This window comes from Zalophus californianus, chromosome 17 (assembly GCF_009762305.2).
Source record: "Zalophus californianus isolate mZalCal1 chromosome 17, mZalCal1.pri.v2, whole genome shotgun sequence".
In the NCBI taxonomy this organism is placed as follows: Eukaryota; Metazoa; Chordata; class Mammalia; order Carnivora; family Otariidae; genus Zalophus; species Zalophus californianus.
Genome location: NC_045611.1, coordinates 53,428,666 through 53,456,369, shown reverse-complemented (window position 1 = coordinate 53,456,369; position 27,704 = coordinate 53,428,666). Strand labels below are relative to the sequence as shown.

Here is a 27,704-nt window from a genome sequence, read left to right as displayed (position 1 = left end):
GCAGCCGCTCAACCAACTGAGCCACCCAGGCGCCCAATAAATAAAATCTTTAAAAAAAATGGTCTGGATCTAAAAGTGGGTCTTGTGTCTTTATTAGTTCAATCATCCCATCTGGGCTTTGGCCATGTGCCAAAAGCTTAACTAGAAGGATTATCTGTTCTGTCTACTGTTAGTATCATCTTTGGCCTGAGACTGCCCTCTCCCCAACTTCTCTCCAAGACAAAGCCACACAGACCAGGGGAAATTCTTCATTTTATTTCCGCTCACAAATCACCAAAAGGATCAGTCCCTGCCCTCCCTCACCTAGATGCAGCCCCTCTCCCAACACCTCCACAAACATGATTTCCTCCCAGAGCTAAAATGAACACCCAGTCACCAATTATGGCCATCCCTCGCCCTGCCCACCTCCCCGTCTACCTGCATATTCACCTGCTCTGTGAACTTGGCTGTCTTTTGGCTTCCCACCCAAAGCCACTTCCCCAAGGTCACTTGGCTTGCTTTTTGCTTATATCATTAGTAGGGTGCCATTCCTGAAGCCCTCCCTGCCTCACGTCCCCAGCTCGCTCTCCCATCCTTAGTTGCACATTCATTCTGCATAGCTTCCTGGCCTCACTTCCCTGTCTGAGAGGCCAGGTTTGCAAACTCTCCCCTGCTCCCTGAATTCCCTGCAAGCCCCAGGCCCTCAGCTGTTACATGAGGAGTGTAGATGTTGACTAAGGCCAAACACTCCATGATACTGGGGAGGGAGAAGGGGAGCAGATTCAGAAATGGACAGGAGAGGAGACAAAGATAAAAGGAGACAGGGAGAAGGAGAGAGAGACAGACAGGGGGATGGATGATGGAGGGACCCTCCCACCTCAGCCCCAGAAACAGAAGTGAGCTGAAGACCCAGTGCCCCCTATGACCCAAAGCTCCTGCCCCTCTAGCTGTTCCGGGTCCTCTGGCTTCGAGCCTTATACACCTCAATGAGCAAATCCTTGACATATTGGATCTCACGCTCCACCGACTCAGCCCTCTCCCTCAACTCCCGGTTGCGTGCCTCCAGCCCCTGGCACTCGCCCTCCAGGGCCTCGCCCTCGGCCCGCTTCCTCTGGCGGTACCTCAGAGCCGCTGACTTGTTCTGGTCTCTCTTCTTTTGCTTGCGGTCCCCTCGGGTGGTGGCAGGATTGGGGTAGGGGGCTGGGCGAGAGGGCGGAGAGGGAGGAGGAGCGGGCTGCTGTGGTGGGGGCAGGGGCGCCAACCCTGAGTCTCCCTGCCCGGCCTCGCTGCGGCAGTAGATGGCCAGCAAGTCAAGGGTATCCAGGGCAGGGGGCTGGGGGAGGTCAAAGGTCGGGAGGGGGAGTGGGAGGGGGAGGGAGGGTGCTGAGGGTGGTAGCTGCGGTGATGGGGAGGGTGGTGGGAGGAGTGGAGCATCAAGGAAGAAGTCTTCCATCTGTTCCAGCTCCTTCTTGAGGAGAGAGGCCATGGCTTCCAAGTCAGGTGGGGGTGGGGAAGGTGGGGGGAGGGCACCTGGGGGCAAGGGGGGTTCCAGGGGCAGGAGGGCTGTAAAGTCCACCCGCTCAGTCATCCAGTCAGAGAAGCCATCACCTGGAGGATCGGAGGAGGGACATAAGTGTCATTGAGTTCCTGGCCTTCCACCCAACCTGGTGCTCATTCCTACCTGCTTCGTTCATGCCATTCATTGAGTGAAACCACCAAGCAGACAATCAATCAACCGACCAATCAATGAATCATCAGGCTACTCAACAAATCAACAAACCAGCCCACAAACCAAACATCTAACCAACCAGTTAACCAACCAATCAACTACCCAGTCAACCAACTTAACCACCAGTTGGCCAATCAAGGAACTGAAGGAATCCGTCAACCAACCAGTCAACCCCTTAACCAACCAGTCAACGAACCAGTCAACCAACCAAATGACCCAAACAACAAAAGTCAACCAGACATTTCTTCAACCATTCCAACATCCGCTTTACTGATTACCCTATGTCTGTAGTTTCTGATTTACTCTCTATTCTTAAAAGGCAAACTAGATCACACACACAACACAGCCTCTTTCATCTTTAATTCATTAATTATTGAGAACCCACTATGTGCCAAGCATTTGGGATACACTAATGAATAAAATAACTTCTGCCCCAGGGCTCCTGGGGACACTGTTTCCTATACCTGAAAAGCTCTTCCCTTGGGTCTTTTCATGGCTTATTTTTCCCAGCCTTTAGGTCTTGGCCAAAATGTTACCTATGTGTTTCTTGGCTACCCTCTCTAAACTCGGACTGTTTTCATTTTTCAGCTCAGCTACTAAGTGTTTCCCACTTATCCCAACCCATCATCACCTCATTGGTCTTTTTTCTGCCTCCCCAATACAGTGTGAGTTCCAGGAGGACAGGCATTATGTCAGTCTTGTCTCAGCTGTATCTGCCAGCACCTAAAGCAGCCCCTGGTGCATTGCAGGTACTCAATAAATATTTATTGAATGAATCATTGAATTCTTCTCCCCTGCCCCCATGCCCCAGCTCACCCCACCTCCATTCCCCACCTCCCTTACCTGCCAGGGGCTCTCCTCCCCCTGGGAGCCCGCCCTCCAGGGCTCCCCCAAGGATTTCACAGGGGCCCAGGGGGGCAGGAGCCAGGGGGAGTTTCCCATAGTCTACGAGCCAGCCCAGACCACTAGCTGGGAGCAGGGCCCTGTCCAGCTCCAGCCCCAGGGTCGCCAGGAGTGACATGGCTGCAGCACAGGCTCTGGGCACCGGTGGCAATGAAGAAGGCTGAACCGACAGCTGGAAGGAGGCTCTGGAGGTTGCTCAGTTGGGCAAAGACAGGCACCAAGGCGAAAGTGGAAGACCTATAAGTGAGACAGAAGTAGGTGGTGTCAAATAGCCAAACTGTGGAAAGAGCCAAGATGTCCATCGACAGATGAATGGATAAAGAAGAGGTGGTATATATACACAATGGAATATTATGCAGCCATCAAAAGGAATGAGATCTTGCCATTTGCAACGACGTGGATGGAACTGGAGGGTGTTATGCTGAGTGAAATAAGTCAATCAGAGAAAGACATGTATCATATGACCTCACTGATATGAGGAATTCTTAATCTCAGGAACAAACTGAGGGTTGCTGGAGTGGTCGGGGGTGGGAGGGATGGGGTGGCTGGGTGATGGACATTGGGGAAGATATGTGCTACGGTGAGCGCTGTGAATTGTGTAAGACTGTTGAATCACAGATCTGTACTTCTGAAACAACGCAACATATTTTAAGAAAAAAGAAAAAGAAGAAGATAGCAGGAGAGGAAGAATGAAGGGGAGTAAGTCAGAGGGGGAGACGAACCAGGAGAGATGATGGACTCTGAAAAACAAACTGAGGTTTCTGGAGGGGAGGAGGGTGGGGGGATGGGTTAGCCTGGTGATGGGTATTGAGGAGGGCACATTCTGCATGGAGCACTGGGTGTTATGAACAAACAATGAATCATGGAACAGTACACCAAAACAAATTATGTAATATATGGTGATTAACATAACAATAAAAATTTTTTAAAAAAAGTAGGTGGTGTCAGAAGCCATCCTCATCCACCGCCAAAGTCTTAGAGAAACCAAGCCACACCTCCACGTCCCCAGGGTCCTCCCTTCCCCTTCCAACGGGGCTTGAGACTGCACCTTGCTCTATCGGAATTCTGAATCTATTCTTTCCCCAAATCTCTGAGCCCCACCCACTCCCAAGGGAATTCTCTTTATGTCCCAGTTACTTTTCTTAGAATTCCCAAGCCCCACTCCTTCCTGTACAGAAACCTAATGGTCTCCCAGGGGAATTTCCTTAAGCCCCACCCACTCGCCCCACTTCATAAACTCAGTCCCAGAATTTTCTTCCAGCCACATCCCTTCCTCTAAAGCTTTTTCTTTAGGCTCCACCTCCTCCCAAGAGGCCAGCTCAAATCAGTTCTCAGGGGAAGTCCCCCAGTCCTGCCCCTCCATTAACGGGATCTATCTACCAAGTCCCAGGGCTTCCTTTGAAATTTGTGATGACCGCCCCAGTCCTGCCCAAGTCTCGCACCCCACCCCTTCCGATGATTCCCCAGAGGCCCCGCCTTTTCTCCGATCGAAACCCCACCCCTCGGCTAAATTTGCCTGGCCACGCCCCTTCTCACAATGGGCTCCACCCTTCCCAAACCCCGCCCCTCATGGCCGCTGTGATCCTAGTTCCACGCCCTTCTTAACCGGTAGCCTCTAAGCCTCGCCTTCCGCCCTGTCAATCTAAGTCAGCCCCCCCCCCCCCCGCCCCAGCATGTGCCTGAATGAAACTTAAATTGTGCTGTGAGCCTGCGCAACGTGGAGCCGGGAGAGTGGACGGGGCCGGCGGAGAACCGGTCCCCAACCCCGACCCTTTACACAGGCGGTTCTCTCGCTCAGGGCCGAAGCGCATGCTCCGCTACCGATCCAACTGCTCTCACGCCTGCGGGCGTTGGGGGAGTCAGTGCGCACGTGCGGCTGCTTACTGCCCGCCCTTCACAGAAAAATACGGGATCTGGTGGGCTTGTGCACGTGAGCAACGGCTCGCGGACAGACTCGTTCCCCCCCCCCCCCCCGCCTCCCTTGGGGCTAGTGCGCAGGCGCACCTGCACGCAGACAATCTTTAAACGCCGACATTCTCCCGGAGAACGCACCCTTCCCCCCATCGGTCGAATGCGCATGCTCGGCCACGTACCAACGGCGCGTCTTTCCTCTTCTGCGCCTGCGCGACCGTGATTCCTCACTCTCGTCAACCCACCCCACCCCCCACCCTGACTGGTCGTGAAAGCCGCGAGCTTCGAAAGGGCGGGAAAGGCGGTTGGAGAGGGAGGGGCGAGCGGTTACTCACTCCATGGCTGCGGGAAGGAGAGGCGGCGGCGGCCTCGGCTGAAGAAAAGAAGGCGGTAGAGAAGAGCGCAAGCGCGGTGAGCGCGGAGACGGGCCGGGACACACAGGGGTCGCGACTACAGAGCCATAGCTGGGGCTACGCGGGCGGAGATGGCGTCTCGGTAGCCTGAGGAGAGATTGTGATCTGAGGACGGGGAATGAGGCGGCCCCGGGGACTGGGGACAAATATACCGGGGGTGGCGCAGCACGGCCCGCCCGGATTCTTCCGCGCCCCGCCCCGCGAGGCCCCAACCGGGAGGCGGGCCTGGCCCCTTCCTCTCGGGGATCCTGGGATCCAGTCCCCTCCTCCTCCCGACCCCGAGAGTTCGGCATTTTTCTCTCTGACCTGGGGATCCAGCCCCGTCTTCCTTCCTACCCCAGGGGTTCTGGCCCCCTCCTCCGATCCGGGGTGGTTGGCCCTTTGCTCCTTCTGACTCTGGTTCTCTGTCTCTCTGACTCTGAGGTCCAGCCCCCGCCCCTCCCACCCCACCCCCGATTCTGGGGATTCGGTCCCTTTTCTACTCTGAGACCTGCACCCGTTCTTCTTTCGTTTTCTTTTGCCCTGCTTCCCGAATTTCCGGCCAGCCACATGCTGGTCTCTCCATCCCCCCAACTGCCGCCCCACGCTGAGAACCCTTTTGTGGGTTAGACTCTGGTCTGAGTCACAATGAGACCGTGCGCGCCGTTCAGATCTCCTACCTGCGACGGTGGCAGATAAGTTGTGTAGTCTCGTAGATCGGGAACTACCTATAAAATGAGGAAAATAATCAACTCTGCCTGGTGAGAATCAAATAATTCGGTGCCTGTAAAACCCAGAGCCGGGCTCTTACGTGCCTGTTCGACGTATTTTATTTTTAATAACCCTACCCCTTCCACCCCTTCCTGGGGGTCCAGTCTGGGGTCCAGTCTCACCCCTTCCTCCTGCCCTGGCAAGAGCTCCAGACGTTGGACCATCCAGCATCTGCTAGTAGGCCATTCTTGTGTCTTCTTCACTCCTTCAAGGTATCAGTAATTGCCAGCCATCCCCACCCTTCCTCGTTCCAGATGATGATGCTCAGCCGTATTCACGGGGCGCCGTTGCAGGGAAACAGGCATCATCACCCTGACTCTTACCTTTTCTCCATCCTCTGTCCACCTCCCATCAGCCCTTGTCCTCAGCACTCATCCAGAATTCCTTTCAGAAGGTTCTCTGCTTCAGCTGCCCCCCACTAGATCAGTTTACCAGCCCTGCCCCAAATAGGGAGATCTGCATTGCCCTTTACTACAAGAGGGGGGCTTCCTGACCATTCCCTCCCTGTGCACTAGGCCCTCCAGTAGCCCAAGTAGGTGTGCGTCTTTGCTTTAGAAACCCCTCCATTTCCCGCCTTGCATCTGTCCGCAGCAGGACACCTGGAGTTAGCTTGACATCGAATGTGGCGGTTAGGAGATCCAGAGAAGGTGGGGAACCCTTATCTTGAGAGTTACCTGGGAATGAAGATTTGCAGGTTTCTGTTGCATGCAGGAAGTCCTTGGGATCTGACTACTTTCACTTAGAGCACTTACTGTCCACTCTGCCAGTGTTTGAGGACTTGACCTATAGGGGCTAGGTTATTAACTAGGCAGCATAGAGTAGCAGTTAAACGCAGATTCTGGCACCAGGTTGTTGGGTTCAAACCTTGACTCTACCCCACTTGCTAGCTTACTGGCAATTTCTCTTACTTCCCTGTGCCTCGGTTTCCACTAATAGTACCAGAATAAAAGTCTGGAAATTAGTTAATAGAAATGTAGCAGTATACATGGCAGTTAACAGTGCTTACTTCTGGGACACCTGGCTGGCTCAGTCTTGGTAAAGCATGTGACTCTTGATCTCGGGGTTGTGAGTTTGAGCCCCACAGAGGTAGAGTTTACTTAAAAAAGAAATAGTGACTACTTCTTAGTACTGTTAACGAGGATTCAGTGAGTTAATTCAGGTCAAGCACTTAGATAAGTGCCTGGCAAACAGTAGGTGCTACGAAAGGGGGGGGGGGTGTTGTTGTTATTGTTGAGGTGGATGTGTATGATTTGCACTGCTAAGTAGTAAGTGCTTTAAAAGATCTTCCAGCCTTTTAAATGAGACTTAAGGGCCCACCTCCTTCCACTTCTCAGTATAGATATTTGAGCCATAGCAGGTAGGATTAGGGTGGACTCTCAGACTGCTGAAAGTAAGTCCTGTCCATCCCATGTCCCCTTCCCACCCAAAATCTTGAGTCTTCTTCTGAAAAGATCTTTTAGTATGTACACATGAACAAGGTGTTTTTTTAAGTTCTTATTTTGGAATAATTTTTTATTTACAGAAAACTTAAAAAGATAGTATAGAGAGTCTCCATATACCCCTCATCCAGTTTTCCCCATTGTTGACCTCTTACATCACTGTGGTACGTTTGTCACAACTGAAGAACCCACATCTGTATGGACTTTTATTTTTTTTTTAAAGATTTTATTTATTTATTTGACAGAGACACAGCGAGAGAGGGAACACAAGCAGGGGGAGTGGGAGAGGGAGAGGCAGGCTTCCCGCTGAGCAGGGAGCCCAATGCGGGGCTCGATCCCAGGGCCCTGGGATCATGACCTGAGCCGAAGGCAGATGCCTAACGACTGAGCCACCCAGGGCCCCCCCCTTTTTTTTATAAGATTTTATTTATTTATCTGACAGACACAGTGAGAGAGGGAACACAAGCAGGGGACAGTGGGAGAACGGTATGGGCTTTTAAAGTGCACGCTTTATTCTGATTTCATTAGTTGTTCTTAATGCTGTTTTTTTGTTCCAGGATGCCATATCACATCTAGTCATCTTGTCTCCTTAGCCTCCTCTGGTCTCTGCACTAGTTTCTCAGACTTTGCTAGGTTTTCATGACCGTGGCAGTTTTGAAGAGTGCTGGTTGGTTATTCTATGTAATATCCCTCAATTTGGTTTTGTCTCATAGACTGGAATTAAGGGTTTTTGAGAGGATGGCCAGGTAGGATATTTTTTAGTAACTGGAAATGAACTTGCTTAGTGTGGGAATCATGTTGCCAGCCGCATGCCACATATGCTGACTGAGGAGATGTTGGGGCAGGGACCCTGGTCCTCCTGTCTCAGCCCCTTGCACCTTTTTCTCTCTCTAGCTGTTGGATCTTACCCTGTTCAGCCCTGGTGCCCGCTGTCCCACCCAAGCAGCTTGACTGATTCCTACTGAGTGGGTGCCAGTTTGCACACTTTAGCTCCCTAGCCCTTCCTGGTGTATTCTAATTTGTGGGTGGTAGGTCATCAGTGGCTACCTTTGAGCCCAGGTCTTGGCACCCTGAGCCTTCTCCTGTGCCTACTCTTGACCTGGACCCATAGCACTTCCAGGACTCAAATGCCTCTGCCTCCCCCAGCTTGGAGAGTATTCCAGGGTCCAGGTGCCCCAGTCCCTTCAACTCCTGAGCTGGGGCTGGGAGCATGGGTGGGGCTTCTGGGGACTCTTTTTCAGTGCGGAGGAGCCAGGCTTGGGGAGTGAGGTGGCTATTGCAGGCAGGTTGCATCACCCTGGCTCTTTGATGGGGAGGGGGAGTTGGGGGGAGGATTCTCTGAGGGCCCTGGCTCACCTGGCAACAGTTCCTGGTTAGTGCAGCCCTAGAGCCCTGAATTGGGAAGAGGTCCCAGTACAGCAAGGGAGGGGGCAGGAGAGCAGCCACCTGTGCAGGACCCTGAGTATCAGATTCAGTGCCGAGAAGGGGCCTCAGATTGCAGAAGCTAACCTACTTGTCTTGCAGGGGGTGAGAATGAGGTCCCAAGAGGTGAAGAGGGTTGTGCACAATCACAGTGCTAGTTAGAGCCCAGGCCTCTGCAATACTGCACAGCTTCTGAGGCCCTACAAGCCCCAGGGAGAGCCTGTTTTCCTTCAGATCTATGAGGTCCCTGACCCCCAGCCTAGGGCATAGCCTGCTGGGAGGCCACCTCACCCAGACCTTCACCTCAGGTTTGCTGCAGCTCACAATTGCCAAATTCTATTGATTCCGACCTGCTCCTCCCCATCTCCCCTGTCCTAGTGGAGGCCCTCCTCACCAGCCACCCCTCACTGGCTTCCCAATCAAGGTGACAGCCTGGCATGATGGAAAAGGGACAGAGTTTGCATCAGATGGGCCTAGATTCTTTCTGAAGAGGCGCTAGGGCAGGTACCTGGGTCATGTGGGTGGGGGGTTGGAGGCAGACGTCCTAGCAAACAAGGGCAGGAAGGCCAAGGCCATCCCAGTTGGGGAAAGGGCAACTTGGGGCCAGGCATGTGGAGCATCGACCTGCCACATAGCCCAATAGCTCCAGAGCCCTTCCCTCGCGCCTGCTGTGTGTCCCTGGGCAGAGGCAGCCACAGCTCTTCCAGCTGAGGTAGGCCCCGTGCTGCTGCACCAGCTCTGGCACCTCGGTCATCTTCTGTATTGGTTTCTTGTGTAGCTGCTGTAACGCGTCATCGTAAACTTAGTGGCTCAAATCAACATATTTATTCCCTTTTAGTTCTGAAGACTCTAAGTCTAAAATAGGTTCACAGGGCTGTTGTTCCTTCTGGAGGCTGGAGGGGAGAATCCATTTTCTTGCCTTTTCCAGAGGCGCCTGTGCTCCTTGGCTCATGGCCCTTTTTGCATCACTCTGACCTTTGCTTCCATCATCTCCTCTCCTGTTTTCTCCTGTGATCTTCTTGCCCTACCTCTTACCAAGGCATTATGTTTACGTTGGGGCTCATCCAGATCATCCAGCATGTCTTCATCACAAGATCCTCAATTTAATCATACCTGCAAACCTTCTTTTACCATGTAGGGTAATACATTCACAGGTTTTGGGGACTAGGATGTGGACCTCTTTGGAGAGCCATTATCCAGCCTACCACACCTCCCTTTGGGAGCCTGTTTTCTCATCTGGGAGATGAAGGCTAGGGTCAGCCCTAGGGTACCCCTTCCCGTGCCCACTGGGACTAGCTATAGGAAAAGGACCAGGCAAACTGAAGGTAATTGACCACATAGTGCCCAGAGCTCGGGATGCCATCACTACTGCTGTGTGACCTCCAGCAAGATAATGTACTGTACCCTGTGTGCTGCAGTGGTGTTGTTGTAAAGGGGGGACAGTAACAACCCTCAGAGGGCAGCGGATGAGGACCAAAGAGATATAATACATGAAAAGGCCTAGAACAGTTCCTGGCTCAGCGAGTAAGCCACCTCTAAACCCAAAGGCCCTGTGTCAGGGAGAGGCCAGCAAGCCCCGGGGAGCCCAAAAGTCACGGGTGTGGCTCTGGGGTGGCCCAACTTGCTGGGCAGCAATGCCAGCCCAGCAGTGCAGAGCTTCCAATTTTACAGAAGTTGAAAGTCCAGCATTTTCTGTAAGATGCAAGTTTTTAAAAGGTTGGCAAGTAATTGAGAGAAACCCTAACATACCAGGAGTGTGGATAGACTCGGGCTGCGGGTCATCCCTGACCTTTGGTTCAGTGATTTCTCCCCACCCTCAGATCTGTAATCCTCTCTGCCCAGAGCAGAGAACAAAAGGAACCAAGTACTCCTCATTCTAGAGTTGCTGAGAATTTGGACCACACCGCTCCCTGCTGGACTGATCAAGTTTGAGGAGGAGTAGGGCTTTGTTCGGATCCAGTCCCATGTAAAGTCTAAAGGGCTGTGTTGGTGGGGAGCAGGGAAGGAGGTCTCAGGAATTGTCCTTGAGGGTTGGGTTCCTGCCAGAGAGGGGCTGGTGTCTTATTACCCTTTCTGTTCTTATCACTGTCCGTGCCTCCGGCCAGAGGCCACCAGGAACACATGTAGTTGAACAACTTGGGTTTCTTGCTGTTGCAGCTAGGGAGCTACCCACCACTGGGGCTCTCCGGGCATCTCAGTAAGTGGGTATTAAGGAGGACTTATGGGAGCTGGGTTAAGTTAAGTCACTTTGGGAAGGGTTCAGGGAAGCAGGCTTCGCTCTGGATTGGAGGCTGGGAGGTGGAGGCAAGTCAGGACTGGCTATCTTATCTAGAGCCAGGAGGAATGAGCAGAGCTAATGCTGTGGTTAATGTGAGAAGCACCCATCAACTCTGAGCCGGGAAGGGGATTTGGGTCATTTTTATGCTTTGGACAACGTTTGTGCTTTTTGTCTGTGTTGAAAGAGTGGTCTTATTTTGTCTTGGTCCACCACCGTCAGAGTGGCCCTGCCTGATGTTGGTATCCTCTGAAGTTGTTCTATCTGACTAGAACATTCCAAGACCTGGCTGCCAGGGCTGCCTTCCCTTTCTCAAAGCAAACGAGCTCATCCTTCCAAATAGGGGAAGAGAAGTGGAGAGCCCCTTCCAGGTTGTGGGTCACATATCTATAGTTCCCACGGGGTGGCTTGAGCACAAGAGGAAGGTAGCAGGACTTGAACCCTGCCAGCACTCCTGGGATGGCCAGTCATAGTGGGAGCTGAGGGGAGCAAGAGAGAGAGAGGTAGAGGCAGGGGACCAAAATGGGAAAACCTCATAGGCCCCCAAGGCCCCCAGGTGCCCCCCTGAACATGTGGGGGCTGTCCATGGAGAGCATTGGGTCAGGACCAGTAGAGCCCCATTCCCAATTAGTTCAAGAGCCCTTTGCCCTTCTCTGCCTGCCCCCACCCAGAGCAGGAACAGATTCCAGAGGTAGGGACAGGAAAGAGCAGCTTATGCCCCCCTTCACTCCGAGCCTTCAGGAGTCTCGCCTTGGCTGGAGAAGGTGGACAGCACTGAATTAGATTCAGGGTGAAACCTACACAAGTCTGGAAGGTGACGGATATGCCCGAGATGTCCTTAGAGAGTGGGAAGGGAGTACTAGACATGGCATGTGTTGGGGGGTGGGGTGGAAAAGTCACATTGGAGAGGCTCGTGAGTACTTAGCTCAGCTCTGGGGTTGGACAGCCTGGGTCGGTACTGACTACCTGTGTGACTTTGGGTAAGTTACTAAGGCTCTCTTGACTTTAGTTTGCTTATCTGTAAAATGGAGTCATGAACAGTTCCCACCTCATCAAGTTGGAAGTCAGTGCAGGTAAAGCACTGCAAACAGCCTAGCACATAATAAACGTCCAGAAATGTTAGCATGACACTTGATACCTAGAGACAGGTAGGGGCTGTGATTGATTTCTGGTTCTCAGAGTCAAAGCCACTCTGCCGCCCACTTCTGGTGGCTTTCACCTGGTCCCCAGAGAAACCATCTTCATGGCAACTGTCTCTACCACAACCCAGCCTGGACCTTTTCCTCCCTCACAATGACATCACTGCCTCTCCCCTGAGATGGCTGGTGTTGATTACAGGGAGTGAGGCTGGGGAGGGAGCACAGGTGTGTGTGATGTAGAATCCCACCTGCTGTGCTCTTAGAGTCCCCATGCCCAGCTGCTTTTCTCAGGGAGCCCCTGATGGCCTCATAGCTGACTGGAGCATTTCAACTCCTGTCTCCTTCCCAGGCCAGCTTTACTTGTCCCCAGAAGAAAGCATGATCCTATCTTTGGAAACTACTGTGCCCAGCCCCTGCCCTCAAGGTAAAGTCAGGACTGAGCCTGGCCCCTGCCCACCTCTGTAACTTCACTTCTGCCCTCTCAACCCCTTCCTGGCGTCCCATGCCTGGTTGGTTGGTTTATTGGTTTTATTTTGAGGTATTGTATTATGCACCTCCGTTTATTAAAGTGTACAATTCAGAGGTTTTTAGTACATTCAGAGTTGTGCAACCATCACCATAATCTAATTTTGAAACATTTTCATCATTCCCCAAAGAAACCCCATATCCCATACCCATTAGCAGTCACTCCTTGTTCCCCCATCCCTCAGCCGTAGGCAACCACTAACCTGCTTTCTGTCTCTAGATTTGTCTAACCTATTGTAGGCATTTCATATGAATGGAATCATGTCATAGATGGTCTTTTATCCAGCTTTCAATGTTCATCCATTTTGTAACATGTTAATAATACTTCTTTTTTTTTTTTTTTGGAAGGAGAGAATCTTTTTTTTAAGATTTTATTTATTTATTAGAACATGAGCAGAATGAAGGGCAGAGGCAGAGGGAGAAGCAGACTCCCCTTTGAGCAGGGAGCCCTATGTGGGGCTTGATCCCAGGACCCTGAGATCATGACCTAAGCCGAAGGCAGATGCTTAACCGACTGAGCCACCCAGGCTCCCTGAGAAAGAGAATTTTAAGCAGGCACCACGCCCAGTGTGGAGTCTGACGTGGGCTTGATCCCACAACCCTGAGATCATGACCTGAGCCAAAATCAAAAGTCAGACACTTAACCATCTGAGCCACCCAGACACCTCTAGCATCTTGTGATTTTTAACACAGGTATTTAACACCATTCCACAAGGCAGCAGGCCCTTGCCTCTCCAAGCTTTTGCCTGAAATGAGGTGTTGACCTAACTCCTTCCTACCCTAACTCCGTCACATCCTTCAAAACCAAGCTTAGATATCCCTTCCTCTTCTAGGAGTGTTTCCCTGACCCTCCCCTTACCCATTCCCCAGGTGAAGGTAATCACCATGTCCCCTAGGCTTCCAGGAGGTTCTAACCAGAGCTCTTTCACAGTGTCATCCTATCATTTATCTCTTTGTTACTCTCAGTAAATTCTGAATTAGTTGAGGGCAAAAGATCTTGTCTTAATCATCCTGACTTTGACATTTATGTTGACATTGGACAAGTTACTTAACCCTAAAAGGGAAATACTGGTGGTACCTACCTCGCAGTTGGAAGGGTCAGGACTAAAGGAGACAGTATACAAAAAGCACCTGGCACAAAGCAACCCTTGGATCTCTTTATTCCATTGTCAAGCATTTGCTGAGTGCCTGTGGTGGCCAGCAACTATTACTAACACTGGGGATACCACAGTGGAAATCACAGACAAAAATGCTGCGCCTTGTGTACCTGACATTCTAATGGAGAGACAGGCAATAAATGAAATCCGTAAGTTCAGTATATTACTGTCTCAGATGGTGCTAAGTCTAAGGATAGCCAGGAAAGGCCTTACTGAGTAGATGACATTTTTTTATTTTTTTAAAGATTTTATTTATTTATTCATGAGAGACAGAGGGAGAGAGAGAGAGAGAGAAAAGCAGAGGGAGAAGCAGGCTCCCTGCTCAGCAGGGAGCCCGATGCGGGGCTCGATCCTAGGACCCCAGGATCATGACCTGAGCCGAAGGCAGACACTTAACCGTCTGAGCCACCCAGGTGCCCCAGTAGGTGACATTTTAGCAAAGGCTGAGGAACATAAAGGAGTGAGCCATGGGGACACTTGGGTTGAGCGTTCCAGGACAATGGACCGGCAGGTGCAAAGGCCCCAAGGCAGGAATACTTTAGGCAGTTGAGAACAAGTGGGGCTGGAGTGGAATGATGGAGGGAAAGAGTGGCTGCCAATGAGGGTACCTTTTGGCTATTGGGGATAATGCCTCTGTGAATATTTGTGTGCAAGTTTTTGTTTGAGTACTGTTTTCAATTCTGGTAACTTTTTCTTTATATTTATCACTGTAGTTTCATGAAGATGGTGACCATTATCATATTGTCTTTGTTTGCCCAGCACAGGGCCTGTCCTGTTCTAAGTCTTAGTGGATGTTTGCTGACTGAATGAATGAGGTTATTTGTCAATTACCCAGCACAGGCTAGTGTATAATGAGTGCTGAATGGTTAGTGCTTTTATCATTATTTTTTAATAAATGCAGTTGGTACATCAGAGTGATGGAGCTACCTAATCTCAGGTGCTGGCAGGTTGTAGGGAAATGATTCTCTCCAGGAACTGCCAGTTAGAATAGAGATGGGTAGAGGCAGGTTGGAGGACATTTTGGTTGCCCCCAGGAAAACCAAAATGCAAGTATCCATGGCCAGCAACTCTCCTTTTGGGGATTTGCCCTGGAAAAAAATGCACCTGTGCCAAAGAAGGTGTGAACAAGCATGCTTGTTGCAGTATTGTTGATGAAAATTAGAATCATTTCATCTCCTCAGGCTATGAATGCACGCACAAATACACAGATAAAAGATACATGGCAGCAGTTACCTCAGAGGTGTGGGAACCAGGGTGGAGGGTGGTGATCAAGAGAATCTTAGCTTTGTTGGTGATGTGTATTAATTGTGCAGCTAAAATTTAAATGTTACGGATGCCTGGGTGGCTTGGTTAAGTGTCTGCCTTCAGCTCAGGTCATGATCCCGGGGTCCTGGGCTCGAGTCCCACAACAGGCTCCTTGCTCAACGGGGAACCTGCTTCTCCCTCTGCCTGCCACTACCCCTGCTTGTACATGCTCACTCTCTCTCTCTTTTCCTCACAAATAAAATCTTGAAAAAAGAAAAATATCAAAAATGCAGTTAGACAAAAAAAATCTTTCAATAGAAAACAGTTCTTGGCAAAATAGGTAGGGGGCCCTGCACCAGAGTATTCCTCAGATCTCTTCCAGTCCCATTATTTTATATTGAGTCATTCTAGAACCTTCCTTAAAATCGACTCTTGTTTCCTGACTTCTTTTCCACACACGTCTTAACCTGATTTGTTTTCCCTGTGGGAAAACTGCTGTTTTTCCCACCACCTGAGCTCCTTTGGGTATAATTCCAGCCTTGGAGTAAAGGAGAATGTAATCACTAATTAGCTGGGAAGTGACTTCTTGGGGTAGTTTTTTCAGGGGAAGGAAGGAAGGGAAGGCTGGGAACCTATGAATCCAAGAGGCATTTGGGTACCAGCTCGAGGCAACCCACAGGAGCAAACAGCCGAGGCAGGATGTTGGTGCCTCTGCCAGACTGGCTCTCCTCTGTCCAGTGAGGATAATAAGGCTGCATAAAATGAGTCTTAAGATAGAGTAAGTGAAAATGGATAGTGGGTCTGACATGTGACCTTCGTGTACAGAGGGGTAGAGAGCGCACTGCATTTGCTTAAATGCATCAAAAAAATCTGGAAAGAGGCACAGGAAACCCAACCGCTTATCTCTGGGGAAGAGAGCTGGTGGCTGTGGGGACAGGGGAGGACAGAGACCACAGTATTCCCTTTGGAATGTAGAACGACATGATCAAACTGTCTGTTCACAAAAAGAATTTAAATTTCATTTTTAAAAGAGCCACCACCAGGGGAGCCCCATGCTCAACAGGGAGTCAGCTTCTCTCTCTCTCTCTCTCTCTCTCTCTCTCTCTCTCTCTCTCTCTCTCTCTCAAGTAAATGAAAAAATCTTTAAAAATAAAATTGCCACCATGTCATTGGGTAGATTGAGAAATGGAATATGTGTGACAAAGCTGCCTCAGCAGTTAGCGTGCAGGGGTGTGTTGAAGAATCTGATCATGGGACACCATGTGGGGGGAAAAGACAGGCAGCAGTGAAACAAGCTGTGAGGCTTTCTGCAGCTCCTCCGCCTGAAGAGCAGACAGACAGATGGACGGACAAGCCTCCTGTGTGTCCTCTTTTCACAGGTCTCTAATGTTTAACACAAGTTCACTATACCTGGGAGGTTGAAGGGCCTCGAATGTGCAGGTCCTCAGGGAGGAGCAGGCTTAGGAAATTGGGACCAGAATCCCAAGTGGCCTAAGGCGGTGAGAGGGCCATTGGAAAGAGGCGGTGTCAGTCTGCCTTCCCTGTTGGGGACACCATGCACTGTGGAAGAGAAGGTCTTCACACTGCCATGAGCTGTGAAGTTTCCCTGCTGCCAATTTAGCTTACAAAAGCCTCCTGCCTTTCTCCGAGGCTCCATTCTGGGCAACCAGGGTTGGCCATGCCCACCAGGCACGGTCGTTACGTTAGAGCCTGACAGAGTGGCCCAGAACACCACTGGCTCCTCCCCAGCTGCCTGCGGGAGTCCTTTGAAACAAATGAGATCCTTTCACATAGGACCTGTGGCTTCATACTGCACCCTAGTCTGGCCGCACCGACCCCTCACTGCTCTGGAGCCCTCCCAGCACACTGCTGCCTCGGCCTCTGTGCTGCTGTCTCTTCAGCCTGGACCAGTGGAGACACTGCCTTGGCTGTTAGCAAGCTGCTCGCTGCTTATCAGTTGATTTCCTGAAGGGCTAGCTCTCTGAGCTCACCTGTTCCCTGAGGGTTAGAGGATTTTTCTTTGAGGGGAACTGATTCAAGAGACGTTTAATAAGCAGAGTTGGCTGACTTGGGGTGAGTGGCCAATGAGCTCTGTTTTACATGTTGGTGAGACAACCCAGAGGAGAGAGATGATTGTGGGGGGTAGGGTGTGGAGGGTGTTGGGGAAGGACAGCGGAGCACATTCGAATCTCCGTGGGGATCAGATTTTCCTGGCTGGGCTGATGGGGGCCAAAGGCAAAGGTCCCTTCAGTCTCTGACTTCCCTCCTTTTCTCTCCTCCTCCCACCTCCTGTGCTCCCCTTGTTTCTCTCCTCCTCTGGTCTCTCTCAGCCCGTCATCACACATCCTCCCAAGTCTTAAATTGCTAATTTATTTTTTTTAAGGTTTTATGTATTTTTAAAGATTTTTTTTAATTTTGTTTTTTTTAAGATTTTATTTATTTATTTGACAGAGACACGGGGAGAGAGGGAACACAAGCAGGGGGAGTGGGAGAGGGAAAGCAGGCTTCCCGCCGAGCAGGGAGCCCGATCTGGGGCTCGATCCCAGGACCCTGGGATCATGACCTGAGCCGAAGGCAGAGGCTTAACGACTCAGCCACGCAGGCGCCGCTGAAGATTTTATTTTATTTTTATTTTTTAAAGATTTTATTTATTTGAGGGAGAGAATGAGAGAGAGCACATGAGAAGGAAGGGGGTAGGGTCAGAGGGAGAAGCAGACTCCCTGCTGAGCAGGGAGCCCGACGCGGGACTCGATCCTGGGACTCCAGGATCATGACCTGAGCCGAAGGCAGTTGCTTAACCAACTGAGCCACCCAGGCGCCCTGAAGATTTTATTTTTAAGTAATCTCTCCACCCAACTCAAATTTACAACCCTGAGATCAAGAGTCCCAGGCTGTACCAACTCAACTAGGCGCTCCATTAAATTGCTAATTTGGGGGGGTGGCTCCCACAGAGATAGCTCCTCCTTCCTTGCTTCCTGGGCTCAGCGTTGTTGGCAGCACCACCAGGTGGCCATGGGCTGAAATGTCAGGAGCATTTGCTCCAGTTGCTCCCAGAACTTGCATTAATAAGAGGTTAGCTTTTCCTGGGCCCCAAGGGTGGAGCGTGCTAAGCGCCCAGTGCAGATTCGTGCACTGTAATCCCTGGTTTTCATATGAGGAAACAGGCATGGGGAATGAATTTAGAATCTAAGATCCCAGGGTTAGGGAGTGGAGAAGCAGGGGCTCTGGCCAAAGGGCTGCTGCGGAGCCTTGCTGAGTGACAGCAAAGGACGAACAAAGGCCCCTGTCCTCAGAGCGCACAGAAATCCACGATCTGGACTTGTGATAACAGCTACAGGCCTACTGTCTGCAGTGCCTCCCCCCATCCTGGCCCATTAGTGGACTAGAAAACCCTGGATTCATAATCCCAAGCCCCATCGAGAAGCCCTGGGAATGAGAGCCCTTTGACTGAACTCACTGCTGCCCCAAACGAAGTGGAGTAGAACTGGTATAAAGGAAGGGGACAGCAGCCCAGTGGAGGAGCCTAGTGTGGAAGGGTCACTGACATTTCTGAGGTGTGAAGATGAAGGACAGCTACGGGATCAGGAAGGGAAACAGTGTCATGGCTTTGTCTCCATTGGATGGACTAGCCTGGCAATCTCCTTCTGTGACCTGGCCCCCAACCCCACCTCCCCACAGCCTGCTGCTCCAGCCACAGCTGTACAGAAGCTGGCCTATGGATATCACTCTCTCGGTGACATGTCTGCCCAGGGAACCCCATTCATCCTTTAAGACTTAATTTTAACTGACATCTCTTCCTTCCTTGCTCCAGGCAGAACTTCAGGACTTAGCTCCAGAAAGATCTGGATTCCCATCCTGGGACTAGTGTTTGCCGCTATGTGACTTTGAAGAAGTTACATCACCTCTGTGAGCCTGTTTCCCATCCAGGAAGGATTCATTGTGCTGCTACCTAGTATTCCTGGCCCAGTACCATTACATAGGTGGCGCTCCGTAATGGTAGTTCTTAGTTGTCAGATAGTCGGTCACTTGCAGTTATTTATGGAGCACCTTCTGCGTGCTGGGACACTGCCCTAGGTGCTAGGCATAACAGTAGTGAACAAAAGCAGAAAATCCTGCCCTGTGGGCTGACACTGTCACCATCACCAGCCCTTCTCATGCTCCCAGGCCACCTTGTCCCTCCCTCCGTCATAGGTGGCCTGTTGTTGCTGGGTTTTGCACACATCCCACACCCCTGGTGAGGTCGCCCCAGCAGCAGGGGACGTCCAGATTCTCAGAATCACAGCTCTCTGTTCTTTTCCCATCAGCTCCCCGGCTTCCGGGGCCCAGTAACTGTTGCACCCTCTCCCCTTGGCCCCAATGCACAGAGGCAGACCTGCCCTGGCCCCATCACCTCTCTTCTCCAGCCTCTTCCTTGGCCCCAACTCCAGGATGTATTTCCCATCCATTTATCTAGATTGAATCCATTCTGTTCTTTCTCCCCCATTCCTCTATCAGCTTCCTGTTGTCGTAACAAATGACCACAAACTTAGTGGCTTAAAACACACAGTTGTCCTCTTACAGTTCTGAAAGAACTCTGAAATGGGTCCACAGGACCTCCTTCCTTCTGGAAACTCTGGGGGAGAATCCATGTTTTGCCTTTTCCATCTTCTAGAGACCCCCCGCATTCCTTGGCTTGGGGCCCCTTCCTCTGTCTTCAGAGCCAGCAGCATAGCATCTTTCAGAATGTTCTTCCATGGTCACATCTTCTGTCTCCCCCTTCCACTTAAGGACCCTCACGGTTACATTTAGGATCCATGCAGCCCATCCAGGGTAATCTCCCCATCTCAAAATCCTTAATTTAATCACATCTGCAAAGTCCCTTTGGCCGTGTGAGGTCTCGTATTCACAGGGTTGGGGTTGGGGGTGGACATGTATGGAGGCCATTATTCTGTCACACAGACTCCACACAAACACACATTGTCTTCTTAATCCTTCCATTCCTTTGGTCCAAGGCTGAGATACCCACATATTCATTCCCAAACACCCCTGTTCCGGATATAGGAAAGGGGCTGGGCTTAACCACACTGGCTTCCTGTTGTCATGGCCGTGCCCCACCCCCCAGCTTTGTTCTACCTTTTTCCTCAGTGTGACTCAGTCAACCCCTTTACCCTCATGCTGCTGCTGCCCTGTTCCCCTTTCCCTGCACCACTTTTTCTTCCTCCATAATGCTTAGCCTGTTCTAGCATGCTGTAGGATTCCTTTTATGAACTTTGTTGTTTTCCTGTCTGTCTCCTCTGCTGGAAGAGAAGCTCCATGAGAGAGCAGGGACTCATTCTCTCCGTCACAGCCATATTCCCAGGGCCTGGAACAGTGCTCATACATAGCAGGTGCTCAGATGTGTTTGTTGTGTGAGTTAATGTTGCGCTACCAAGAGTTTGTTTTGTCTCTGTTGTCATCACTACACAGAATAGGGCTAAGTAAATAAATTAGATAAAGTTGGGATTTGGAGTAGCAAAGAATGGAGAGGTCAGGTTAGTGGACCTGAGTGAAGTTGGAGGTGATGGAAACCATGGTCCTCGAAGCTGGGGGACAGGATGAGTCTGTAGGTCAGATCCTCCCGACTCCCCTGGGCTGTGAGCGCAGGCAGATGTGGTTTAAAAAACAAGGACAGGTGCAGGGCAGGCGGCTCTATCAGTAACTGGGTGACTTCGAGTCAGCCCCTCCTCACTCCAGGCCCACGTGAGCTACAGATGCCACGACTGTGGCCGCCCAGCCCTAAGCACCTGACCCAAGCGCTGTCAGCTGCTCTTGTAGGAAAGCTTGCCCCTTTGGTAAAGGTGGAAAATCCTGTATCAGAGCTCAGAATAGTGTGTATCTGTTCAGACACATTTGTGAGAAACTCCCAAAGTCCGGGTCTTGGTTGACAGCTTTGTTCACTTGAGACAGCCTCTGCAAAACCATCGCTTCATTTCATTTCTGCACAGACTTACACGTTTCCCAGATTGGGGTTCTCTCTCCTCTGTCCCCAGAGTCCTGGCTCCTCACTGAGGCTCTTGGCTTAGACCATCACATCACCCCAGCCTCCTCCCAGCCACCTGACCCTTTAGCTTCTTCTCCTCCAGTCAATTCCCCACACACGTATCTGGCCGTGTTAGTCTCCCCAACCTTCAGGTCCCTGCATGGCTCACTCAAAATGAAGTCTGAGCCATCAACATGTCCTTTCCCAACCAACAGCTCCCGTCACATCACACAGCACTGTGCACACATTGTGCTCAGGAGTCCGCGAGACCACCCTTAGGTTCAGTGATTAGCTGGAAAGACAGAACTCAGCAAAGCTGTTAGATTCATGGTTACAGCAAAAGGAGGGAGATCAGTCGGCAAAGGTAAAAGGTGCACCAGGAAGAGTCTAGGAGAGACCAGGTGTGAGCTTCCAGTTGTCGCTCCCAGCAGAGTCCTACGACAACACTTAATTCGCCCATGTGGAGTTTTGCCCTTCAAGGAAGCTCACCTGAGCCTTGGTGTCCAGGATTTTTGCTGGGGGTCGGTCATGTAGGCCGGAACATCTGTGTAACTGACCGTCATTAGTGTCTTGCCCCTGCAGAGGTCAAGCTGTCAGGGCTTGCAGGTTATCTCACAGGAAACTAGAAAAGGGCTAGTCTTTTCTCTGGAACGTGCCGGGTGTGGATAACCCAGGCCTTCTGAGTCAGCTCTTTTTTTTTTTTTTTTTTTTTTTTTTTAATTTTATTTATTTATTTGAGAGAGAGAGACAGACAGAGCATGAGAGGGAGGAGGGTCAGAGGGAGAGGCAGACTCCCCGCTGAGCAGGGAGCCCAATGTGGGACTTGATCCCGGGACTCCAGGATCATGACCCGAGCCGAAGGCAGTTGCTTAACCAACTGAGCCACCCAGGCACCCCCTGAGTCAGCTCTTTACTCCATGCACAAACACTCCCTCCGGCCACACCAAATCACTTAGCACCCCAGAGACACCTGTGTCTCAGCCTCTCTCTGCCTCACCCAGGCCCTTCCTCCCACCCACCTGACCGACCCTGGCTGACCTCGCATCCTTCCACACTCAGCTCAGGAAAATGTGCCCTATGTGACCCCTCCCCACCCTCACCCCCCATCATCCCTGCCTAGAGCCCTGGTACTGAAGTTCACGTTTGCCCTGTCTCTGGCTACCTCAAGGGCAAGAGCCACAGCTTAGGTAACCTCTCTGGGCCTCACTCTCCTGGTTTATGAAATGGACCTGCTTTTCGAGTAAGTGAGCAGTAATACATCTAAAGCGCATAGCACAGGGCTGAATCAGTATGTGTTTGCCACTGTTAGTAGATTCCCTAGCCTGTGTGGTATCGGAAACTGATGAGGCATTTAATAAATGGTGAACCATTAAACCAGGAAAGCCCCCACAGATGATTGTTTTTCTTTTAGTTTTTTAATAGTTGCAGAGAGCTTTTTATAAATGCTCTTGTGGAAAAATTTAGCTGCAGCTCATTAATAGAAGCTCTCTTGGGCTGAGGTCTTGAGAAATGAGACACATAGGCATAGCTGTTTGGATGCTTTGGGCTGCTGGTAACGGCAAACCTGGCTTGACGTGGCTCTTGAGTGGGGAGGTGTGCGCTCCCATGCGAGAGGGGGTCTGGCGCAGGGCAGTGTGGGGCGCGAGCGGCCCTGGGGGCTCAGACATAGCTGTGGTGAGAATGAAGGGACCTTTCACAGGAGCCCCCAGAAAAGCTTTATAAAAATGCCACAGCCAGGGCCTCCCCCCAAAAGAGACTGCCCCCGTTGGTCTGGCTGCAGTGTACATTTTGAACACCCACCCCTGGAGGTGCTGATGGGCAGCCAGTTGAGATCTGCTCGCTTAAACCAGGCGGCCCCGGGGGCAGAGCAGACCACATTGAGGTCATCTTCCTAGAAGCATGTGTCTGTGTGGAGGAGGAGAAGGAAATACTGGAGTCTACCAGGAAGGCAGAGGGTGCCGTGGAAGTTCGGGAGGGGCCGCCACAGCAGGTTTCCTCTGGCCCAGGCCACGAGAGGATTCCTAAGAATACTTGAAGAAGTAAAACTGGCCCTGAAGAGAGAGGGAAGAGGAAACAGGACTTGTGGATGCCTTCTCTGGGCCAGGCACTTGGCTTCTGTGTCATGACCTTGTTTATCCTTCACGTGGGAGGGGGATCATCCTCCTTAGAGTTGGGGAAACTGAGGTGTAGAGAGGCTCAGGAGTAACTTGCCCTAGGACCCACGGCTCGTAGCAGAAGCAGAGTTCAAATCTGGGTCTTTTCTTTATGTCTGGAGAACCAACTTTGTGCCTGAGAACAGGGAGCTGTCTTGCTGCTGAACTACCTTGAACTACCTTAGCTGTTTTAGATGAAGGGAAAACAAGCTCTGCGGGGTATTGGGTGGAGGTTGGGGTACAGCATGGTGGCCATGCCCCAAAGCAGGGCTGTGTGCCTGTGACCAGATGGACCAGTTTGATGGAGTGGAAATAAAGAGGGGTTTACAGCCCATGGCCAGGTTCAGGGCCCACTGTGGGATAAGAATTGACAAGTTACTTCCATACGAGCCTCTCTTTCCCTCTCTTTGCATGGGGACCATCATCCCAGCCTCCCTGTAGGACTGTTGTGAAGTTAGCTGAGGGTCTGGTGGCTAAGGAGAATGTATGTAGCATGGTACTGGGCACACCAAGCTGCCTGGAAATCACCCTGGCGTCTACATTGGAATCGGCATTTCTCATCCTGCAGCCACAGTGGGGGCGGGGGGCAGAAACCCACTGAGCAGTGGCAGCCAACCATGAATTCCTGTTAAACTTGAGGTCAGCTACAACCCACAGGTGTCTGAGAATTTATTTACAGCCGGGTGTTCACAGGTCCTCCTGGGCTCCCTTCTCTTTCCTCACCAGAGCCAGTGCAGGACCCTGTGAACATGTGTGAATCCTCTGGGCACATGATCACTTTCCCTGTCCCTCCTTCCCTCCTCCTCCCTACTCTGTGCAGCTCAGCTGCAAATGGCTGGAAGGATGAGGGGGTGCCCCACGTGCACATTCTCTGTGCCCTACACCCGTAGGTGAAGCACGCCACCTCCTCTTAAGTCCCTGGAGAGAAATCCCAGGGGAGGTCTGAGTTAGCTGACTTGGGTCCCATGTCCACCGCTGAGTTAGAAGGAGGGCAGGAGGGACACCTGGGTGGCTCAGTCGGTTAAGCCTCTGCCTTCAGCTCAGGTCATGGTCCTGGAGTCCCGGGAACGAGCCCCACATCGGGCTTCCTGCTCGGCAAGGAGTCTGCTTCTCCCTCTGCCCACTGCTCTCCCTGCTTTACTCTCTCTCTCTCTGACAAATGAATAAATAAAATCTTTAAAAAAAAAGGGGGGGGCAAGGGGACGCTCCAACATGCCTCCATCCTCCTAAATGGTCAGGGGTGTGCACAGATGAGGCCTTTAGGTGCCTCGTGCCCTGCCATACAACTCCCACTTTCTGGGGCCTCTCTGTGAGGTCCCCAAAGATACTCAGGGTGGCACTCAGAGCAGTCCATCACCTACCACCTCCCACTTGCATTCAGCAGGGAAGCCTAGGGAGCAGGTTCTGAAGGTGTTAACTTTGTGTGCTTCTAGTCCCACTCTCCAGAAGTGCCTTGAATCTGATCTCCTCCTCAGGGGCTCTTTGGCCTTCTCCTCTAGGGCAACAGATAGTCCTGCTTGTGCGGAATGTGACCGTGCCTGTCCCAAGCACATCTGGTTCCTAGCACGTGACCCCCAGGGCATGGGCGTTTGCCTCTGGATCTTTCTTTTCTAGTTTTAACAGGGCCTGGCTAGGTTATAGCAGGGAGTGGGATGGTGGCCACATACTCTAATCATCCAGTCCCGCCACCCTCCACACTGCTCCATCTTGCCAGTGAGGTTGCCTTCCCCAGGCTGCCATCTGATCATGTGACTTACTCTGCTTTAAAAATCTTCCCAAGGTTGCGGACACTGACGGATCTGCTTTGGGAGCCTGAGTAGCTGTCGCCACCAGACTCTGGAGCCATGAGCGGGTTTAATTTTGGAGGCACTGGGGCCCCCACAGGCGGGTTCACATTTGGTGCTGCAAAGACGGCGACAACCACGCCTGCTACCGGGTTTTCTTTCTCTACATCTGGCACTGGTGGGTTTAATTTTGGGACTCCCTCCCAACCGGCCGCAAGCACCCCTTCTAGTGGCCTATTCTCGCTCACGACCCAAGCTCCAGCAACACAGACCCCAGGATTCAGCTTTGGAACCACAACTCCTGCTACAGGAGGAACTGGATTTTCCTTAGGGATCAGCGCGCCAAAGCTCAACTTGAGCAGTGCAGCGGCCGCCCCAGCCCCGGCCCCCACTGGCAGCTTTGGGCTCGGCAGCAGCACCCTCACCAGTGCCATCTCGAGCGCCGTCACCTCCGGCCAGAGCACAGCCCCCACCGGCTTCGTGTTCGGCTCCACCACCACCTCTGCCGCCCCGTCCACCGCACCAGGAGGGTTCTCATTCACAGGGGGAGGCACAACCCAGACCGGGGCCTCAGGTTTCAATATTGGCTCAATGGGGACGTCGACCCAGCCCACGGCCCTTGCCGGATTGCCCTTCACTCCCGCCACTCCGGCTGCCACTGGAGCAGGAGCAACCCAGCCAGCTGCTCCTGCCCCTGCTGCTGCCACCACCAGCGCTGGGCCCACGCTGTTTGCCTCACTAGCCACCGCTTCAACCTCGTCCACCGCCACTGGGCTTTCCCTTTGTACCCCTTCGACAACGGCCGGAACTCCCGGGGCTGGAACGCTGGGCTTCAGCCTAAAGGCCCCTGGAGCAGCTCCTACTGCCTCCACAACAACATCCACCACCACTGCCGCCGCTGCCGCCCCCACCACTACATCCACCACCACCACTGGCTTCGCCTTGAATCTGAAGCCACTGGCACCAGCCGGGATCGCCAGCAATGCACCAGCTGCTGTGGCCGCGCCACCTGGCCCCAGTGGCAGCACTGGGGCATCCGCCAGCCCTGTGATGACCTACGCCCAGCTGGAGAGTCTGATCAACAAGTGGAGTCTGGAGCTGGAGGACCAGGAGCGGCACTTCCTGCAGCAGGCCACACAGGTCAATGCCTGGGACCGCACACTGATAGAGAATGGGGAGAAGATCACTACCCTCCACCGTGAGGTGGAGAAAGTGAAGCTGGACCAGAAGAGGCTGGACCAAGAGCTCGACTTCATCCTGTCTCAGCAGAAGGAGCTGGAAGACCTGCTGAGCCCTCTGGAGGAGTCGGTCAAGGAGCAGAGTGGCACCGTCTACCTGCAGCATGCCGACGAGGAGCGTGAGAAAACCTACAAACTGGCTGAGAACATCGACGCCCAGCTGAAGCGCATGGCCCAAGACCTCAAGGACATCATCGAGCACCTGAACACATCTGGAGGTCCGGCCGACACCAGCGACCCACTGCAGCAGATCTGCAAGATCCTCAACGCACACATGGACTCGCTGCAGTGGATCGACCAGAACTCGGCCCTGCTGCAGAGGAAGGTGGAGGAGGTGACCAAGGTGTGCGAGGGACGTCGCAAGGAGCAGGAGCGCAGTTTCCGGATCACATTCGACTGAGTTGCCAGCCATCTTCAGGGCCTGTGTGTTCCCAGGGTGTTGGGGGCAGTGGGGGATGCGCAATTACTGTCTAGTAATTCTAGTTTTTGGTTGCAGTGAATACTTGTTTGTTCCTTTCTTTCAAATGACAGTGCCGTTGAGAACAGTTCTGTGGTTTGACTTTGCATTAGTGAAAATAGAAGTATTCTAAGCTTTCTGGTCCAGGCAGCAGCCTAGTGGGTGTGGTTTCTTTGCGTATCTTTTTGTATATCTCAGACCCCTTTCACTATGACCCCCACCCACCCCATCCTTCTTGCTCCAGCCAAGTGCTAGAGAAGTGCTGGCGTTCACCCAAAACCCATCTTCTCCTAGCCCCAGGGTCTGCTGAGCAGCCATTCTGCCCAACATAGTTGTAGGTACAGTGAAGAGAGTCTCCGTCCTTGAGAACACGGCATCCTGGTGTAAGGTGTGTGCACGCGGAGATTCACTACAGTACGAAGGAGGGACTTGTGAATAGGACCAACTGTGGGATGTAGAATTTCAAAGGAGGAAGGACCAGTCAGATGAGGGACTTGAATGCAGTGTTGAGAAAAGGGTCAGACTCACACTGGGGAGCTCTTTACCTTGCCTGGCTGACAGGCCACTTCCTCCTCCAGGTCTCCTTATCTTAGGCCTCACCTCCTGCAGGAAGCTCTCTCAGCTGCCCCAAGTTTGGGTCAGGTGGCTGTCCTGTGGCCCCTACGCCACACAGAGCGTGCATCTTTGGTAACACTTGCTGCACTGTCTTGTACCGACTGTTTACTTCTCTGCCTCCCCATTAGAGTGTGAGCCCCTGTGGGCAGGGACTGTTTCTTGTCCCTTTTGTGTCCTCAGCACAATCCCTCTCACATTTTTGAATGAACAAACAATGGAGATGAAACACGGCATCAAATGTTCATCCACAAAATTCCTGCTGAAATGGCCACGGGTGCCAGAGGCGGCCACAGACTCGGGTCGGAACTTGGCAATGCTGGAGCAAACCTAGTCTGTTACAGTGAGATCCATGGCGTCCAGAAGACAGAAGCCAACCATTTGTTTCCTGAGTGTCTTTTGTATTTGTCTTTATACTTTGCTGCACTGTCTGAGATACCTATGACTATATATTGCTTTCCTAAATAAAAGTTATTGTGGAACGGAAAAATGCCATTCGTGTGGATCACTTAGAAAGCTGGGGGAAAAGAGTGGGTTCCAGAAGACTACAAGTGGGGTGCCATTTGGAGCTCAGA

General features: G+C 51.9%; 3 protein-coding genes across 8 annotated transcripts in view; 2 read left to right on the top strand and 1 right to left on the bottom strand.

The window, feature by feature from the left end:
- Positions 1-106: 106 nt before the first annotated feature.
- ATF5 (activating transcription factor 5) lies at positions 107-5,612 on the bottom strand. Of its 4 annotated transcripts, none has more exons than XM_027618635.2 (4): positions 5,595-5,612; positions 4,858-5,022; positions 2,552-2,848; positions 107-1,587 (listed from the first exon to the last, which is right to left on the bottom strand). In XM_027618635.2, the coding sequence occupies exons 3-4, from the start codon at positions 2,727-2,729 to the stop codon at positions 923-925; spliced, it is 843 nt and encodes a 280-aa protein (XP_027474436.1). In that variant the 5' UTR covers positions 2,730-2,848; positions 4,858-5,022; positions 5,595-5,612; the 3' UTR covers positions 107-922. The 4 variants fall into 4 exon arrangements, with proteins under 4 accessions (XP_027474436.1, XP_027474434.1, XP_027474433.1 ...); XM_027618633.2 differs by lacking the exon at positions 5,595-5,612 and adding an exon at positions 5,426-5,504; XM_027618632.2 differs by lacking the exon at positions 5,595-5,612 and adding an exon at positions 5,242-5,382.
- The window catches only part of IL4I1 (interleukin 4 induced 1), a 35,845-nt gene continuing 12,929 nt past the window's right edge, over positions 4,789-27,704 (top strand). For all 3 annotated transcript variants that reach the window (XM_027618629.1, XM_027618628.1, XM_027618627.1), the window contains exon 1: positions 4,789-4,933. The gene's annotated coding sequence lies outside the window, so the exon portion shown is untranslated. The remainder of the gene's footprint in view (positions 4,934-27,704) is intronic.
- NUP62 (nucleoporin 62) lies at positions 4,800-27,619 on the top strand. The gene is made up of 2 exons (XM_027618631.2): positions 4,800-4,933; positions 24,819-27,619. Exon 2 carries the CDS (start codon positions 24,883-24,885, stop codon positions 26,458-26,460), a length of 1,578 nt encoding a protein of 525 aa, XP_027474432.2. The 5' UTR covers positions 4,800-4,933; positions 24,819-24,882; the 3' UTR covers positions 26,461-27,619.

Excerpts from the sequence above, each read along its gene's own strand:
- ATF5 (XM_027618635.2), bottom strand. The coding sequence starts at position 2,729 with ATGTCACTCCTGGCGACCCTGGGGCTGGAGCTGGACAGGGCCCTGCTC. Across the intron at positions 1,588-2,551 it reads GGGAGGAGAGCCCCTGGCAG|GTGATGGCTTCTCTGACTGG; the intron begins GTAAGGGAGGTG and ends CCGATCCTCCAG.
- NUP62 (XM_027618631.2), top strand. The coding sequence starts at position 24,883 with ATGAGCGGGTTTAATTTTGGAGGCACTGGGGCCCCCACAGGCGGGTTC.